Below are 17,229 nucleotides of genomic sequence, written 5' to 3'. Positions count from 1 at the left end.
TAACTTTTTTTACGTTAAAACTTCGTATTTAATAAAAATTTATTTTAAAAATAATTTAATATAATAAAAAATTTAAAAAACCATTTATTTAATTTTAAATTATAAAATTAAATTTATTATATATATTATTATTAAATAAAAAATTATTTTAAATTAAATATAATAATTATTTATATAAATAAAAATAATATATAACTTAATTTTAAATTAAAAATATTTAAACTAAAATAATTTACGCACCGCGCCCGTGCCCCACAGCTACAATGGCACGGACCATATCGCCACATTGTGGCGGGTACAGCCAATTATTTTAGTCTGAGCTAACTGAGATAAGTTTATCTCCTGAAATATGCTTATCCATTAAAGCCCACAAGATCTTTAAACGGCAACCAAGAGTGAGATGGGCTGCGTACAAGCTTAGTTCAATTCAATTAAGTACCTACTCATTTAAGAACCATGGCCGGTTTGCCAAAGATCCCTCCCTCGGCAGGGGTATTCTTAAGCTTACTAAAGACCTGCCGTGGAATATACGGTAGTAATAAATCCTTCAAGCTCGATCGACGGCTCCTGGCTTCAGTGATATGAAGGTAAAGCTCAAGTTTATCATTCTAAGCTTTACTATAAGCCAGTAAGTTAAGCTTATTTTAAGATTGAACCGGAGTTTAAATATAGAACACCTAGGCCCCCATATTCCCCGCAAATTGGTTGATGGACCAAAAAGGGGCTCGTTCTTGCGATCTAAGCAGTCCACTAATAAATTTCCTTCCGCCATCCATAATTCTCGCTAAATCATCCTATCAAATATTGCAGATAGGGTCTCTGGTACGGGAGAGAGCGTTCTAACTATTCGGTGCACGTGTGGCTCTGTACGCGAATGCGAGTGACAGAATAAGACCCTGAATGGTTGAGATGATGCGAGCAATTGGTCTTGTATATGGACAACACTTTGGATTAGGAACATATGACAGCTTGATTCATCAGATATTTATTTTTCCGAATGTTGATTGATGCCTACTTTAGCGTAGTAAGATTGAATAGGTAAGAATGTCGGCATATGATGTAAGTGTATGCTTTCTAGACATGTTTTGGAAGTTACCATATGACTGAATTTATATTGATACTGACTACCTAGTAGATGTTGGATAATCGTTGTCTTGACTAGTTAATTTGTTCGATGATACCGCTTTGAGGGCCGTTGGTGCTGGCGTCATCCTGAACGCTTTCAGCTGTTCCCCATCGTATTCGGTGGACAATTCTCTATGTTTACGAATACATTTCAAAAATAAGGTCATGCTTTTTTGGGAAATTGCTGCTCAATTGCCGTCTTAGGCAACTTTGTGATCGATTGCTGTTCCGAGTAATGGGAACCACTGCTCGTCACTGCGAATTCTGTTCTATATAAACGAGCGACCGGCTTCTCAATTGAGATTCTTGCTGCATCAAAGCAGCAGAAAATCATATCATTTCAATACCTATCTAAGATTTGATTTCACTAAAGCCGCGCTTCACTATAACATCGACAACTTCGCTCAAAATGAAGGCCTCGACCGTTCTGGTTTCGCTCCTCAGCATCTGCTTGACAGGTGTCCAGGCTGGGCTTATAGGTACGCGATTCGAATTTGATATATATTTGGTTAACTAATACATGCGTATAGCACGAGCAGCCGACTCTATAGCCAATGGTCTGGAGGGACGAGACCAAACCCCCTTTTGCAACCAGGATTCCGACTGCCACCTTGACGCATGTACCAATCCCACCTGCGTTCAATTTCTAAGGTCTCTAAAGTGAGTCTCTGGAAAAGATTTACCCTACCTTGAAAAATTACCGAGGCTGACCTATCACTAGGGAATGCGTTTGCCCTTAATTTTTGGGTGTTCGAATGGTAATGTCTGGATATGTCTGATCTGGTTGTACGATCAAGGTTCATAAACCCTTGGAAATTAATTAGTTATCTTTCTATTGGAGGCAATTATGTAGGGAATTCAAGGACAGGTAGAGATTACAGTGACAGGTACGGATCTAGGATGGATAGTTACTTGTAAGGTATAACAATCATATTGCTAAACTTCCTGGCTTAGACATCCATGACCAAGGGTTGATCCCAGAGGGGGCAGGCTGCTGACAATGAAATATATGCTGTCGTCGGTGTTATATTAGCGACACGATGTGGTCGTTGGGGTTTATTGATGACTAATTCTTGTGTCTTCAATAGTAAGGATTTGATGTTATTATGTTAAGATTCATCGGTATTGTGATGATTTAGGCTAGGCATCGTCTTTGAATGTTTACTATCGATGTCCAGAGGCGCCCGCCCCCCTGTGCTATCAGTGACCGACCTGATAGAAGCACAATGGAACTAATGAATTAATTCCTGGGTTAATATAGATGAATGGATTCACCTCTACTACTCGTTAGTAAACTACGTGGTACGCATAAATTCATCTGACGTGCTGGAATAAGGCTGCTTTGTTTCTTCAACGTACCTAGTAGATCGTATAAAAAGGGGTAGAATTGTGTAACCATAGATAAACGCTCTGAATACCTACTACACACAGCGAATCGACGATGGAGAATGGAGACCTATGAAATAGACCCTCTAGGCCTGTACAAGAACTGACCTTGTTGTGTTTTTTGATTTGGAACTTCTGTACTTATCCACCTCTAGTCGAAATATGTCTCGTAGGTTGATTCTTTCCCTCTAATTCTTTAAAAATCCTCCCCGCCATCATTTCCGAACCTCTGATTCTGCCCGCACTGAAGAAGAAGAGGTTATTCATTCCCCTTCACAACTTGATTTTCTCCCCCTGATCAAATCTACCTCCTTTGGTGACTATGCTGCGATCGCGAGTACCCCAAGCGCGTCTTGGACGCGTGGCGACAAAACCAATCCTACAGACACCAGCCAAAAGCCTCTATTCCACAAACCGCGCGCCCTCGGCTACAATTCTTAAGAAGGCAACGAAGTACACTCTGGTTGCTGGTGTTCTCGGCGCACCCGGCCTTTGGTGGTTAGCATCCAAACCCACCCGCGCTAACGATGAATTACCGGTTCCACGTTTCGAGAGTGTTCCAGCTAAAAAGTTGACCTTTGGACAACGCCTTTCTCAAGAAGACGTCACACGCATCTTAACGCGATACGCGTATAATTTCCTCGTTAAGGATGTCACCGGCGTCGATCGATACGATGGTGCTCAGTTGGCTTCCAATAGCCCTTGCGAGGACCGCTTCATCCATGGCCAATTCCCTTCGCCGTGGGACGACGGCAGTCAGTGGATGGCCTGGGCTATCTTCGACGGGCATTCGGGTTGGCAGACAGCGTATTTACTAGAGAAACAGCTTCTCCCTATCGTGAGACATAAGTTGGGCCAAGTCAAGGCAGAATCGAAGAAAGAGTCTATGTGGAAAGTAGTACAACGTGCTATCAAAGAGGCGTTCAAGAAAACTGATGATGCAATGATGAACGCGGCGACAGGCATCTCCGAAAGCAAGGAGCCATTTCAGGATAAAGTGAAGAAGATGATCCCCGCTTACACTGGCTCAAGCGCTTTGCTATCCCTATATGACCCTGTTGCCCGCATTTTGCACGTGGCCGGCACTGGCAACTCAAGAGCAGTGATGGCGCAGAAGGCTCAAGACGGAAGATGGGTTACGATGGCCCTGTCAGCAGATCATACTGGTTGGAATCCGAAAGAGGCTGAGAGGATTAACAAGCAGCATCCTGATGAAGGCGATGTAGTCAAAGATGGACTCGTACTGGGAATAGGGGTCACGCGAGCATTTGGCGATGCGCCATGGAAGTTGCCTCAAGAGCTACAGAAGGATCTAAGCAAAAGATTCGGCGCTCCACTGCTCCTTGGGTACAACCTCCAAACACCCCCGTATCTAACAGCTGTACCAAATGTGGCAAGCTTCAAGATCGACCCTGACATCCCTTCATTCCTAATCATGGCGTCGGACGGTTTCTGGAAGTTCGTCACTGATCAACAGGCCGTTGATCTGGTCAGCAAGTGGATAGAATCGCGAGGCAAGCCGCAAGGCAGTCCTAAACCAACGTATGAACCCTTCGACTTTAGTCAGTTCTTGGGTGGGAAGATGAAATGGGAGTTCGTGGAGGAGAGAAGAACGGTCCAAGATGAAAATGCTGCCGTGCATCTAGTGCGTAACGCTCTTGGCGGTAACCATCATGAGTTATTAGCAGGCCGACTTGCGCTCACCGCCCCCTTTTCCCTATCCGCACGAGACGACATAACCGTACAGGTGGTTTTGTTCAACCAACCTGGCCTCAGTAAAGAGACAAAGTAAAGCAACGACGTCTTGACCTCGATGGTATCGATACGGCCTAACACTAACATCTTCTGCGCCTTCGCAGAAGAGGAAGGAATTGATATCGATGAGGATGAATTCGTCTATCCTCAATGGAAATAGGAAATTGATGGCATAGCTTCACTTTGACGGGAATCGTTTAGGGATCGAAACAGATGTGAAGCCTGGCTTGAGTCTAGGGAGAAATGGTGGAGTCATTCATCAACGCCTGATTTTCGATGTTAGCCAACAGGGCCAACACGAAGGAAGGTACCTATCACGATAGGAAAAACAGTTGATGACATGCTGGAAAAGCTGGGTATCAGTCTGTGTATGTAAGAACTATGAACAAGAACTATGAGTTTTCGAAAGTTGCAGTGGCGTTGGCATCCACCCGTAGACCCCCTATTTCTTAATCGTCATAACCTACACCAAGCAATGACCTATCCTGGAAACAGGCATCTCGTCAACCAACTTAATAGTAAAGCTCTATGGCATCGAGGATCTAGGATCACAGAGTTAGTACAAGCCCCTAAACAGCAATTTAACAGTTAGGATGTAGGTACTTACGACATTGGGACTCAGGTAATCGGATCCACTGCTTCCCGAAATCACATTGATCGTAACAGTGTTACTCCCACTAACCAACGTCCCACTCGGTATCGTGCACGTATACACGTCCCCACGGCCTCTATACGCGCCCCTCGTAACACCCCGACTATCAATGGCCGTCGGCGCCGCCGGCGCCGCACACGTGTAGCTATTAACTGTAGCCTGCGGCCGCCCCCCCGCATACGCCAGGGTGGTAGCGATGCGCAGGGTAGCCGCGCTAGTAATAGCGCTCGAAAGCGTGAACGTGATCTTCTGGCCGTTATTCACGTCGGTGAAGATGGCCATCGGGAACGACGCCGCGGCCGTCGACGCCACGCTGCCCGGGTTCCACGCCGACATCCGGGTGTCGGACGGGTGCATCCGCAGCTGCTTATCCGCGTTCAGGAACCCGGTCGGCTGGCCGTCGTAGTCGCCGAGCTGGAACACGGTCGTGCGCTTGCCGACTATGGCGGCGGCGGTGGCGGCGATGTTCGCGGTTGCCGTCGCGGCCGCGGTCACGCTGACCGTCGTCGTCGCCGCGGCGAACTCGTCCTGGTACAGCACCTGCGTGTACGTGCCCGCCACGAGCGCGGGCGACGTGAAGGCGCCGCTCGACGAGGCGTACGCCCAGCCCTGGTAGTCGGCGTTGTACCAGTGCAGGACGATGGGGAAGGAGCTGGACGTGCCCGACGCCGTGCCCTTGACGTACCCGCGGCCCGAGGCCCCCGTGTACCCTGTCAGGCCCAGGTTGTCGAAGAAGGAGACGTCGTAGTCGGACGCCTTCGGCACGCCGCTGCGGGACATGCTGAAGACGTAGGGCCCGTGGAAGCCCTGGCGGTAGCTCTCGGTCTGCGCGTGGTTCGAGTTCATGTAGTACGTCACCGAGTGGTACGATCCGCCGTAGTTCAGGTCGATGTCCCGGAAAAATGGACCGCCGGAGCTCTTCTCCGTTGCTTGGTTGTTGGGGCGGACTGTGATGGGAGGTTAGTGGGTTAAAATAGGGGAGGGGGGATTGGCAATCACATACGCCAGCATGCGTGGATTGAGGCGTCCGTGGTTGTTGCGCAGTATACGCTGTCGTCGATAAAGCGGTCCGAAGAGTAGAACTTGCTGCGCGTTTGGCCGTCAACCTCGTAGACATCCGTGGCTTCGATGGCGGTGCCGCCGGCCGTGTACGACACATTGCCGTTGGGGTATGCTTCAGTAAGACCGGTGAGACGGAAGATGTAGCGCAGCTCTCCTATAGAAGGCTCGGAGACAGTGTATGTGCCCATGTAGATTGCGCTCGACTGGTCTTTGAAGACCATGTAATGGGTTAGATCAAAGTCATCATTATCAGCTACGCACTTAACGATCACGTAGTCGCCTACCAGTCATCTGTTAGTAAGAACTCAGATAGGCTGCTTCATAATTACTTACCACTGGTGGTGTAAGAGACGGTTGCGGAACCTAGACCAGAAGCAATGTGACTGTAGGTACTGCTGTACTGATACTCGGTGCCGTAGAAGTTCAACGACGTGATGTCGCAAGTCGAGCGGCTGATGGCCACCTTGAAGCCATACGAAGCCGCGGTGTCGACGGTGTAGGAGCTGGTGGACGTAGTCACGGTGATACCCAGAGCGGGCGCAATGCAGGCCGAAAGAGCCGCAAGACGTTTGAAGGAAGGCATTTTTAACGAATGAACATGCAATATGATGCACTGACAGCCTTGGCTACCCTTCGTCTCATCTTGACGGTTGGCGACGATCTAGACGATTAATATAGATCTGATCTGACCCATGTCTACACCTCAGAGAGACTCGGCAAAGAATTATGGCGAACGTGAATCCTTGAAACCCTGCAGGCGATCCCAGGGGTTATTTGGAGGTATTATTGGGGAGCCAAGAAAAAGCTACCCAATTAGATGGGACTCCATCGTGAAACCGAGCCCCTTTGACAAGCTCATCCAATTTCCTCCATACGTAGCTTCGTAACAAGTTACGTAGTTCGGCCAAAGTAAGTGGTACTGTTGATGCAAATCCGTCCGGTGGATTTTCCAGCTCGTTACGTACGCAGTAACCCCATCCATTCAGCGGAAAGTGAGTTGTAAATGCAACTCCATGCCATACCATACCTAGGTACCTACCTGTGTATTTTCCACCACTCACGATAGCGTCGCTTTTACTCCTCCTGTGGGCGGACTTTTGTGGGTCCCGCGTGAACACTACCATTTTGGGGTTTTAAGCCTTATGAGCTTCTAGATCTCGAAGGTGTCATTAATATACAGTGTATGAGAGAAATATGTTTAAGTAGGCACCTACCTATTAAGAGACGTCAAGTAAACAATATTTAATGCGAGATCCTGTAGGGACGATGAGGAATCGGAAGACACAAGTACGTGTGTTGATAATCCACCGGGAGGATATCGTATGGTTGAATTGGGATAAGGCACGGGTATCGTCTGACGGCCGGTATTCAAATCAGCTATCGCAGATCCGGGCCGAGCCCCGAAGCTAGGAGGATTACATTCACAGCCTCCGCCGTCTCCTGATCTTGGATCGATGTTGTTAGTTAGTAGGCTACAAAGTCATAGTCTCCGTCCTTAGCTAGCCCACATTGCCCCTGTAACTCCGCTTTTTTGATACAAAGTCCCGATTTCTTGATTCGTGGGGGTTTTCACATCGATATCCGCCGGGGCTCTTCAAATACGATCAGGAGTTCGACTGCACGTGTAAATAGGACTAGGACAGTAGGCCTGGGTTAGCATTACATAAATTACCCATGCATAATCCCTATATTCCTCAACCCCTACTAGTAATCGCCTATCATTTAAAATCTCCTAGATTCGTCCAGCACGACGGTCGTGGCATGTCGTTTTCGAAACCTCGGGCGCTAGATTAGTGCGCATCCCCAGCAAGCTCACCAGCTCTAACTCCTAGGCGCTACATAGTACTGCCGAAGTCTTTCGCGAACGTCTCGCGGGGCTTGAAGACCAAGTATGGACCATCGTGGGTCGACGTGAAGATATCGTATAAACGGAACTCTCCTTTTTGACCTATCCCGACGTCGCCGAGAGTACCAGGTGCAGTCTCGAAGTCGAAGTACCATATAGTCTTAGCAAGGGTTAAGCTGATCTCTAAGTAAGCAGTAGGTTTCCCGGCGCAGCCCCGCGAGCCAGTAGAGAAGACGGCAAAGGCGTCGTGCATCGCCTTCCTCGCAGTAGCTGACTCGTCCGAATCACCCCTCATCAACCAACGCTCTGGGTTGTATATGAAGGGGTCCGGAAAGTATTTCTAATTTCATGCATGTCAGTGATCACAACAAACGCAGGAAATCACCTCATTCGAACGGATGGCAGGCTCCTCGATCAAGTACGACCGGGTTAACAGATAAGAAAGCGCTAACCTCATTGTGATGTAGCGAATAAGTATTGACGCCGACCTTCGTCCCTTTCGGGATGACATAACCATCAACTATGAAAGGCTTGCCACCCTCCTCCTCCGGTGCCAAGTTTCTCCAAAGTGTACCGGGCGACGGCGGAGACATCCTGAGAGATTCATCGATGCACGCCCGCAAGTACTGGCAACCCGCGAGCTTGCTTCCGCAGATCTGCTCCCCGCTCCGGAATGTCGTCCGTATTTCCGTGGCAAGCTTCTCGTAGCACCTGGGGTTCCGCGACAGGTAGAAAAACGTTGCACTAAGCGCCGTGGCGCTCGTATCGCCTCCTATACGAACATCTCAGTGCCTAGTCTTGAAGGAAGCGTGAGCTTGCTGGCATACCTGCTATTATGAAGAAGAAAGCTTCATACCAAAGGTCGCTAAACCGAAGACTGTCGTCACCTTTAGCATTGATCGCGTCCGCAACGTACGAGTACAGATCGCGCTTCGCGTGGACATCCTCAGCCATACGGCTACGGATCATTTTTTCTATCAGGCGCGCCGTCTTCTCTCGTTCTTGGCGGAAGAAGTAGTTGATATAGAGATGTAGCTTATAACGCGGGATCATGGGGATCTGCATGAACACATTCATACGATGGTTGGTTCGCGTAAGCCGTTCGATGAGAGGTTGGTTCTCCTCATCAGTCTGCATGTGCAAGCTGTACCCAAATGAGAGGAGCCCGACGATGTCGAAGCTCAAGTAGCTACATCGGGTTTTCACGTCAGTGGGCTGCTGCTTGTCGTTTGCCAACTGCTCGATGAATATGTCAACCTGCTCTACCATAGAGGGTTCAAAGTCTCGCATGGAGGTATCCGTAGTAGTTCGCCCGACGAGCTTTCGCTTACGCCGGTGCAAATCTCTATCTAATGCGTTCCAAATACTAAACGCGCCAGGCTTAGACTGTGTAACTAGGTAGGTAGGAGCCTTCGTAACTCTTTCATTCTGATATATGTCTATTCTTAGTTAGTAAAGTCCAATGGCTGGCGTATGTGGCTTTTGGAGCTACCTCGTAGAGCCGTGGCAGAACTGAAGACAAGCCTATCTGGTCCTATCCGGACAACAGGACCTGTCGCAAATCAACCATCTGCCTAACAACATTCTTTTTAGGTGACTCTGACGAACCGTATTTCTGGTGGTTTCTCCATATTTCTATGTGAAGTTCTCGTTTATATGCAAAGAACCCAGCGTAGCCATTAGTGAGTTTAGCTATGAGCGGTCCTGGATAAGCCCTCAGGGGATTCAGGAGCACCTGATAGCTCACATAAAGGACGATCTTCGAAAAAAAAAGTCAACAATAGTGCTCAATGAAAACCTTGCAAGGTTATTATGAGGATTACTTACTACAGAAATGAAGCCATAAAGAATATACGTCGCACCGTCAATTAATGTATTAAGTAAAGTCATCCTAGGCGGATTGTCATACCTCTCCAGGAGTATTGCTTTAGTCCGGGGCTGAGTGACAGCTTTCGAGGCAGCATATGGGGAAAACTTTTAAACACCGCCGCTGCCAGCCCGCGAATTATGTAGGGCGACTTTTGCGTTGGGGCAGGAGACCGAAAGCCAACTGTTATGACCAGTCAGGTTATACAAAGCCTGGTGTAGATCTCGGCTCCATAGAGGGCGGCATGCTTTTCATTATTGGTCCACGGTGCACATCGTCTCGTTTGGGTCATTCTTTTTTTTACAATGTTGGAGTATGAGAAAGACGACGAACCAATTGAAGTTACTGCAGTGATCCAACATATGTCTATTGTTACTTCGCTAAAGATGAACGCAACTTCAAAAGGTGGCATAGCATGTACGGAGTGCCATTGTTTGACTATATCTACCAATCTTTAGAGAGTATCGAGGGGCTGTAATAGGGCTTTTTGTGGGTAGATTGGGGAGGCGTGTTACCTGCAGTCCGCCTTTTCAGCTCTCTAGAACGATTAATGCCACTAATTTATGGCGGGAAAAGTGCACCATCCGACCTGGTCCGTGGTATGTTACAGTGATGAACACCCCACTCCTCGCCGTAAGCACCTAAACCCACTCATGAAAATGTGTGGAAAAATCACTTACTTTATCATATCGTGAGACAGCTAGGTAACTCTTTACTACTAGATTGGCAAGCCGGTCATCGGTTTTGTACTTGCGACCGGGAGAGATACCGACCCTAAAAGAAGTCATTCAGGTTTCGAAACCTGATGATTACCTAAGGGATTTGATGTTGACAACCTTCTTATGCTAGATCTTCGCTCAAGTATCCTAGCTGAAGCACTCGAAGCTGAACGGATTATCCACGATGGGAGACGATGAGAAACAAGGCCGTTTCGCAGCTAATACCCATTTGATCAGACCGAAGATGGGAAACCAATTGCGCAGCTCAGAGGGTGCAGCTCAGAGGACACGGTATGATCGTGGCCGAAGTCCCGTCCTGAGTTATCTTTAAAGTTGATATACTGTTCCTTGACCTCCTGAGCGTGACAATATTATTGCCTTCGCTTTGTTGGTACGGTTGAGATGAAACTCAAAGAGGGCTAAAGCAGTATGAGTTCTAGAAGGATTGTGCGAACTGCGAATTGAAATGGATATACCTATCACTTCATCCTCCGTCTTGGGGGCGCGGAAACAAGTTCAGGCCAAAGTAGAGCGCTTATCCAACTTTACACTCTGTTGTCCGATTCCTTCACCATATCGGTTGAAGTTGGCTTGAGACCTGATATGCCGGCCGCCCCCTTGCAGTTAGCTCGATTGGTCCGGGTTTTTCTAACCCCATGGAGTTATTAGGGAGTTATAATTAGACTAGCTCCACTCTGGATAATGTCGAGTTCGAAGTATTCAGGAGGAATAGATTGGTGAGTAGGGCCAATACGTGCCGGCAGTTAGTCATTGTGTTGGAATGACATCAACTTACCACTGCCCGTTTCCCCCCCTTTTCAGAGAAGCGCCGAGGGGTGGGCTATCATGGCCTAAATTGGGCCATCAAATGTAATCCAAGACTGAGATTCTTGAGATCGATTTTTCGCAGTCTTTGCCTTTCTATTATTGTGCTTCGGCAAGGGAGTAAGACTGATATTCTAACAGAATTATAGCTTAAAGGATAGATAAAGGTGTTGAGTCCGCGGTAGCTCGCGTCGAGGGTTATCCCTTATGTTCTTTGCTCCCATAATGGTCGCTGGATGCTTGGCCAGACCTTAAGCAGACAAGATGAGGTCAATTTCACTCGCCACGCTGGCTCTAGCGGCGCCTACGAGTGCATTGATTCGGTTCTCATGCTCCCAGCTTGTGGTCGATCGCATCGACCCCTTAGTCAACCCAGGAATGGCGCCATCCCCTCACCTACACCAGATCATCGGTGGCGTGAGTCGTTCCACGGAGTTTGGAAGGGAAACATGGGCTGACTAATGTAGAACTCGCTCAATGTGACCATGGACCCTGCCAAGGATATGTCTGGCGAGTCTACCTGCACAACTTGCCAGTTCACCGAGGATACGTCGAACTACTGGACCGCCGTCCTCTTCTTCAGGGCTCGCAATGGTACTTACAAGCGAGTTCCCATCCGATCTAACGTCGGCTTCGACGGCGCGGAGGGTGGTATGACCGTCTACTACATGCAGAACGGCTTGTCGGACTACCAGCAAAGATCTAAGGTTACGGCGTTCAAACCTGTAAGATCAAAGTTTCATTAAGAAAACACGTAACTAGTAGGACTGATCGATGTAGGGATTCCGAATGCTTATAGGTGATTCAACGGCTCGAAGCGCTGAACAAGCTACCAAGTATAAGCAAGTTACCTATACCTGCCTCCAAGGCATGCTCACGCGTTTTCCCGAGACCAATTACCTCCCAAACAAGATATGTCCGGAAGGCATCATGGCAAACATACGCTTCCCAACGTGAGTTAAAGATGAGAAAGTGTAACTGCATAGCCGAGCGATGATTTAACGTACCATAGCTGCTGGGATGGCAAAAACCTTGATACACCCGACCACAAGAGCCACATGTCGTATCCAGTCAACGGGACCTTCGACTCGCAGGGCCCATGCCCCGATACTCATCCGGTATGTTCTTAGCTTTCGAACGATCTCCGATGTCCGCAATCTAGATAGTAGCTAACTTCAAGGCAGTGAGTGAAACCATTTCATACCCCTTGTTACCACATCTATGAAGCCGGTACCCAGTAAACTAAAGATACTAACACAGCATGTTCTAATACACTAGGGTCCCCGTTCCCTTGCTCATGTACGAGACAATTTGGGACACCCGGCAGTTCAATGATCCTAACGAGTGGCCTGAGGATGGATCACAACCCTTTGTCTGGAGTATGGGTGACAAGTAAGTGCTTCATTTTCCGGATAGGCTCCTAAGGTCTCGCTAACGCAAAAGCTTCAGCACTGGCTACGGTACCCATGGTGACTACCTTTTCGGTTGGAAGGGTGATGCCCTACAAAGAACCATGGATACTCCATGCTACGTGACGTGCCCTACTTTGACCACACAATCCATCGCCAACCAGAATGAATGCAAGGTTGATAGGACTGTTAAGGAGGATATCGATTCGTGTAAGTTCTCGACTTGGCGCCGAGCGTCAACAGTTTGGAACATTACGTACCTAACAGTCTGTTCAGGGCTACACGAGATTCCTGGCAATCCCCAGATATCAAAGAAATAGCTGGCTGATACGTAAATACGTCATATTGAGGACGTCGGCTGCCCGCGGGCAGCCGCCCAGCTTACCGTATTCGTATTTGCACCGAGTCTCGCTGTGTGGTTAGACCTTCTGATGATCCCTAAAATTTGGCAGGTGGGATATCGCCCGACGCATAATAAACTGTCTATTACCTATCCAGCCGATATCTAGATCCTACTAACTGTTTCTCTCATGAATTTTAGATTTCTGACTAGCTAGGTCTCGATCCGAATCGCAACTACGCTTCATGTCTTGGGTTGATTGGAAAGTAGCAATTCTATGTATGTTTAATGCATATTCAGGAGTAATAAGCACTGCGATGAAGCGGAGAAGGCGAACCTATATGAATATCGTATGCATATAAGTGGTGAAAAGAGGTTTCCCACCTTCTAACCGACCAGCTGTGCCTTGAACTAGCACGAGATTACAACTCTGCCAAGATCCGTAACCATACCGCCGACAGTCTCTCGTCTCCTAACACCTACAAAAGCTTGATGCTGGTTGGTTATATTTTACTTATGTAGAAACCTCAATGCCTAGATGTTTAATGGGCCTACTCCACCCGGTGACTATCGCCAACATAGGTGGTTACCAAATTTGTGGGAACTGTCGTCTTGGGCCAGTATGAGGGATGTTATAAATCACTTGTTTCTTTAACCCTTTTCCCTTAATACTTTCTCTAGCGTATAGTCATGAGTTCAAGACATTTCACACTTCAGTGAATTTGAGCCATAATACTCTTCATTGCATCCGCATACGCCGCGCCACCATATCATGGGGCTACACAATACTACAGGGGACGCCGTGCGACCCCTTCTGCTACGAAGCTTGCTCATTCTGCTGATCATAGTCCTGGTTCGATTCTTCTATAGAGGATATGTTGCACGGGGCCGAGTGAGATCGTTAATCGCCCAGGGAATAGTGAGTGAAACTCAACACACTTCCGACCATGATGTTTGAGACTAGGTAGTCATGACTAACTGATATAAGCCGGTGTTACCACATTCCCTGCTGTTCGGCCATCTCCCGATCTTGGCTAGTTTCCGTGCGGTTCACCCTCCAGATGTCAACATCTACATGTTTCATCGTTGGCTTGCCGCAAATTCTAGGAAGTACTTTCCCGGTCGGGACAGGGTGCCACCAGTGGTCTATCTCGACCTTTGGCCTCTGTCCAGCTCCTTAGCAGCGGTGTTTGATCCCGTAGCTGCGTCTCAGTTCACACAATCTAAGAGTCTTCCAAAGGATCATCTCATGGCTGAGTACATGATGCCTTTAACAGGGAACTTAGACATGGTTTCTTCCGAGGGACAGCTTTGGAAAACGTGGCGATCAAGGTTTAACCCTAGTTTCAGTCCACGGAACCTAACGGCTTTGCTACCAGAAATTATCGAAGAAGCCCTCGTGTTTGTAAACGGACTTAAGGACTTGGCAGGTACGGACGGTAACTGGGGACCGGTTTTCCAGCTCGAAGAGAAGACAATCAACCTAACATTCGACGTCATTGTTAGGGCATCCATGTAAGTGTGAATATGGCATCGTTGGCCTAATACTTCGATATGCTAACTCTGGGCAGAGATTTACGGTTACGCGAGCAGTCACGCAAGTCTAGCAGCCCTCTCAAAGCTGCTTTGTTGAAACAGACCAAGATGATGGGTATGGTAACAGATGTCGCAAGAATGCTACCCCTCGTCAGGATGCCTTGGCACCATGCCGCCATCAGGCGAAATAACGAGGACATGCGTAAAGTTCTACTTCCACAGATAGAGAGCAAGCTACGATCGGACGCCTCAACCAACCAGCAGAAGAAGACCATCGTGGACGTAGCTATGAAGTATGTCGATAAAGACGATCCTAGCGTGTCTAAAGAGAAGCCCGATGCGGTGTTCGTTGATAGACTGATAGCGAATTTGAAAGCGTTCATTTTCGCGGGCCACGATACAACTTCGTCGACCATCTGTTTCATGGTAAAACTGATGCAGGACCACCCAGAGAAGCTAGCAAAAGTCCGAGCCGAACACGATTCTGTGCTCGGACCGGACCCGGAAAAGGCAGCAGAAATCTTAACCACCTCGCCTCACCTCTTATACTCCCTGCCGTACACCTTGGGCGTTATCAAGGAGACACTAAGACTATACCCTCTTGCTGCGACAGTCCGTGATAGCAAAACCGTTTCAGGTTTCGCCCTCACCGTGCCAGGTTCTCTGCCGACTACGTATCCTTTGGATGGCTTTGGGCCATGGCTCGCCGTTCACGGCCTCCAGCGCAATCCCGATTACTGGCCACGGCCAAACGAGTTCTTGCCAGAGCGCTGGCTAGCTGTCGAAGGCGATTCGCTGTACGTCGCTACCAAGGAAGCCTGGGCAGCGTTCTCCCTGGGCCCAAGGAATTGCATTGGCATGGAGTTGGCGATGATCGAGCTTAGACTGGTTTCGGTTCTGATAGCGCGAACTTTCGACATCGAAGAAGCGTGGGCGGAATGGGATGAGAAGCAGTAAGGAAACGCCATACCCAATAAGAATCGCGAATATGATTGCTGACCTGATCTCTTAGGGGCTCCAAAGCTACGCCTACTCATATTGTGAACGGCGAACGTCTTTACGAAATCGGAAGCGGTACAGTGCACCCGAAGGACGGTATGCCGGTACATGTAAGATTGCGGGCTCATAAGCCGGCCCCCTGAAAACGGCTATGTACCGGTAAGTAGGAAATAGACATAACAGCATACTTCTCATTCTCAGCTACCCATTTATCCAGTTCTTGAATGTTGTTGATCCAAAATAAAATATAGTAATGTCTACCTACGTGTTCCCGCTTTGAGGCAATGTTGCGATCTGCTGCTAACGTGATCAATAATCGAAATTTGAACACAATGTCCATCCCTACCGCGGCATTCCAGGTATGAAAGACCGCATATCACTATGAGGAACCTTTAAACTTTCGTTTAAGTCGAGAATGCTGTTTCTCTCAGATATGATTCTGTGATAGCACTATAATGCCAAAGTTAGTATTCGAATCTAGTTACCCAAGTAGTTCAGATTATGTTATACGATCATCGATTGAGACTTGCGTTATATATGTGATGCTTGGAAAAGCATTGCGTCATGAACGTCGGCATGTTGTAAGAATTGATAAAAACTTCGTCACTAGACCGCAAAAGGGGGTTTGGTAATGCATGACCGATGTAGTACATGCCTATATTATTCTAGAAATACCGAGACAGTTTTCTTTTGAAGCTCTGTTAGTTTCTAAGTTTCCCCAATTATTACATCACCGGCAAGATCTGGAGGCTCAACACACTCAGGGGCAAATCAGAGGGGGGCTCTAACTAACCGTACTACCTAGTATAGCACTAGTATAGCTCGAGACTATCGAGGTTATAGATTGTAAGACATCTATATACAATGCAGGTGGTCTAGGACATGAAACCACTCCAATTTACGGCAAAAGATGTTGGAAAGTTGAAGAATCAATGCCGCGTGGGGTGTTTTGTTTAAGATTCTGACTTCGCATCCGCAAGTCCCGCAGGCGAATAGACGGGATCCCTAGTCGGCGTTCATGAATACTCGGAGTAGTTGTTAGAAGTTGAGGTTGTACGGGGCTTACTGGTTGGCGCGTCTTTCCAAGTATACCGTACACCATCTCAAGTAAGCAGGTGGCTTTATATCTGCTACAAATCGCGCGCCTTGTGTCTCGGCTTCAGCGAGTTGCTCGATCGTCAATGCTCTTACTTCGCACTGCGCACCATCTGCCGTTTTCGAGATTTTCGCATCTCGATTCAGTTGTTAGATTCGAGCTGGTTTAGGTAAGTTCACTAGATCAGATAGAAAGTGGTTCGAACTAGGGGCGACATCTCATGCAGGTACGATTTTTAGTCATCATTACTTAGCTAGAATTAGAAACATTCTAGCACCGTGAACACCGTGTACTCGTCTCTATCGAGAAAAAGATCGGCGGCGCCAAATCTCAATCGGTACAAATGCTCGTCAGCGGCTGACGTGATCCAACGATGTTGTGGCTACGGCATCACCCCAACTGTAGATCTTGCATACATATACATGACCACAATGGGCGTTTGTGTGTTGCTGCGCGGCTGTTGCACAGTTCATCTCATGTCAGCTTTTCCTCTGTTCGCAGTGGATTACTCAATGCAGTGGTATGGAGGAGGAATTGCTCCAGAAAAAGGAGGCGCCAAGGAATTGTGACAGGGTGCGAGAAAGCTTGTTTTAGGCCCTACCTCAGTCGGCT

General features: G+C 47.9%; 6 protein-coding genes across 6 annotated transcripts; 4 read left to right on the top strand and 2 right to left on the bottom strand.

Annotated features, from left to right (window-relative positions):
• Positions 1-1,442: 1,442 nt before the first annotated feature.
• On the top strand, positions 1,443-2,285 carry F4807DRAFT_357663 (uncharacterized protein). The gene is made up of 3 exons (XM_047995528.1): positions 1,443-1,604; positions 1,656-1,785; positions 1,847-2,285. Exons 1-3 carry the CDS (start codon positions 1,535-1,537, stop codon positions 1,863-1,865), a joined length of 219 nt encoding a protein of 72 aa, XP_047848751.1. The 5' UTR covers positions 1,443-1,534; the 3' UTR covers positions 1,866-2,285.
• Positions 2,286-2,532: 247 nt separating this feature from the next.
• On the top strand, positions 2,533-4,431 carry F4807DRAFT_472420 (phosphatase 2C-like domain-containing protein). The gene has a single exon (XM_048003014.1). It carries the CDS (start codon positions 2,834-2,836, stop codon positions 4,301-4,303), a length of 1,470 nt encoding a protein of 489 aa, XP_047848750.1. The 5' UTR covers positions 2,533-2,833; the 3' UTR covers positions 4,304-4,431.
• A 252-nt stretch (positions 4,432-4,683) lies between these two features.
• On the bottom strand, positions 4,684-6,656 carry F4807DRAFT_357427 (polysaccharide lyase family 4 protein). Its single transcript, XM_047995526.1, has 4 exons — positions 6,314-6,656; positions 5,922-6,260; positions 4,874-5,865; positions 4,684-4,808 (listed from the first exon to the last, which is right to left on the bottom strand). Exons 1-4 carry the CDS (start codon positions 6,561-6,563, stop codon positions 4,779-4,781), a joined length of 1,611 nt encoding a protein of 536 aa, XP_047848749.1. The 5' UTR covers positions 6,564-6,656; the 3' UTR covers positions 4,684-4,778.
• Positions 6,657-7,815: 1,159 nt separating this feature from the next.
• F4807DRAFT_454824 (cytochrome P450) lies at positions 7,816-9,716 on the bottom strand (the record flags this gene model as incomplete). The annotated part of the gene is made up of 6 exons (XM_048000635.1): positions 7,816-8,166; positions 8,279-8,598; positions 8,654-9,265; positions 9,319-9,378; positions 9,435-9,585; positions 9,654-9,716. 6 exons carry the CDS (start codon positions 9,714-9,716, stop codon positions 7,816-7,818), a joined length of 1,557 nt encoding a protein of 518 aa, XP_047848748.1.
• Positions 9,717-11,501: 1,785 nt separating this feature from the next.
• F4807DRAFT_472416 (uncharacterized protein) lies at positions 11,502-13,498 on the top strand (the record flags this gene model as incomplete). The annotated part of the gene is made up of 7 exons (XM_048003013.1): positions 11,502-11,654; positions 11,705-11,962; positions 12,018-12,190; positions 12,250-12,355; positions 12,544-12,629; positions 12,687-12,856; positions 12,923-13,498. The coding sequence occupies 7 exons, from the start codon at positions 11,502-11,504 to the stop codon at positions 12,964-12,966; spliced, it is 990 nt and encodes a 329-aa protein (XP_047848747.1). The 3' UTR covers positions 12,967-13,498.
• Position 13,499: 1 nt separating this feature from the next.
• F4807DRAFT_357450 (cytochrome P450 4V3) lies at positions 13,500-15,820 on the top strand. Its single transcript, XM_047995527.1, has 4 exons — positions 13,500-13,905; positions 13,975-14,501; positions 14,558-15,475; positions 15,535-15,820. The coding sequence occupies exons 1-4, from the start codon at positions 13,759-13,761 to the stop codon at positions 15,662-15,664; spliced, it is 1,722 nt and encodes a 573-aa protein (XP_047848746.1). The 5' UTR covers positions 13,500-13,758; the 3' UTR covers positions 15,665-15,820.
• Positions 15,821-17,229: the final 1,409 nt, after the last annotated feature.

The sequence above is a fragment of the Annulohypoxylon truncatum genome (genome assembly GCF_022578515.1).
Source record: "Annulohypoxylon truncatum strain CBS 140777 unplaced genomic scaffold F4807scaffold_63, whole genome shotgun sequence".
Taxonomy (NCBI): Eukaryota; Fungi; Ascomycota; class Sordariomycetes; order Xylariales; family Hypoxylaceae; genus Annulohypoxylon; species Annulohypoxylon truncatum.
This window is presented reverse-complemented; position numbering and strand designations above follow the sequence as displayed.

Bases quoted from the DNA above. Each gene is read 5' to 3' on its own strand.
- F4807DRAFT_357450 (XM_047995527.1), top strand. From the start codon at position 13,759: ATGGGGCTACACAATACTACAGGGGACGCCGTGCGACCCCTTCTGCTA. The intron at 14,502-14,557 runs GTAAGTGTGAAT...AACTCTGGGCAG, and splicing joins GTCATTGTTAGGGCATCCAT to AGATTTACGGTTACGCGAGC. The intron at 15,476-15,534 runs GTAAGGAAACGC...CTGATCTCTTAG, and splicing joins GCGGAATGGGATGAGAAGCA to GGGCTCCAAAGCTACGCCTA.
- F4807DRAFT_357427 (XM_047995526.1), bottom strand. From the start codon at position 6,563: ATGCCTTCCTTCAAACGTCTTGCGGCTCTTTCGGCCTGCATTGCGCCC. The intron at 6,261-6,313 runs GTAAGTAATTAT...GATGACTGGTAG, and splicing joins CGTCTCTTACACCACCAGTG to GCGACTACGTGATCGTTAAG. The intron at 4,809-4,873 runs GTAAGTACCTAC...CTGTGATCCTAG, and splicing joins ATTACCTGAGTCCCAATGTC to ATCCTCGATGCCATAGAGCT.
- F4807DRAFT_472420 (XM_048003014.1), top strand. From the start codon at position 2,834: ATGCTGCGATCGCGAGTACCCCAAGCGCGTCTTGGACGCGTGGCGACA.
- F4807DRAFT_357663 (XM_047995528.1), top strand. From the start codon at position 1,535: ATGAAGGCCTCGACCGTTCTGGTTTCGCTCCTCAGCATCTGCTTGACA. The intron at 1,605-1,655 runs GTACGCGATTCG...ACATGCGTATAG, and splicing joins TGTCCAGGCTGGGCTTATAG to CACGAGCAGCCGACTCTATA.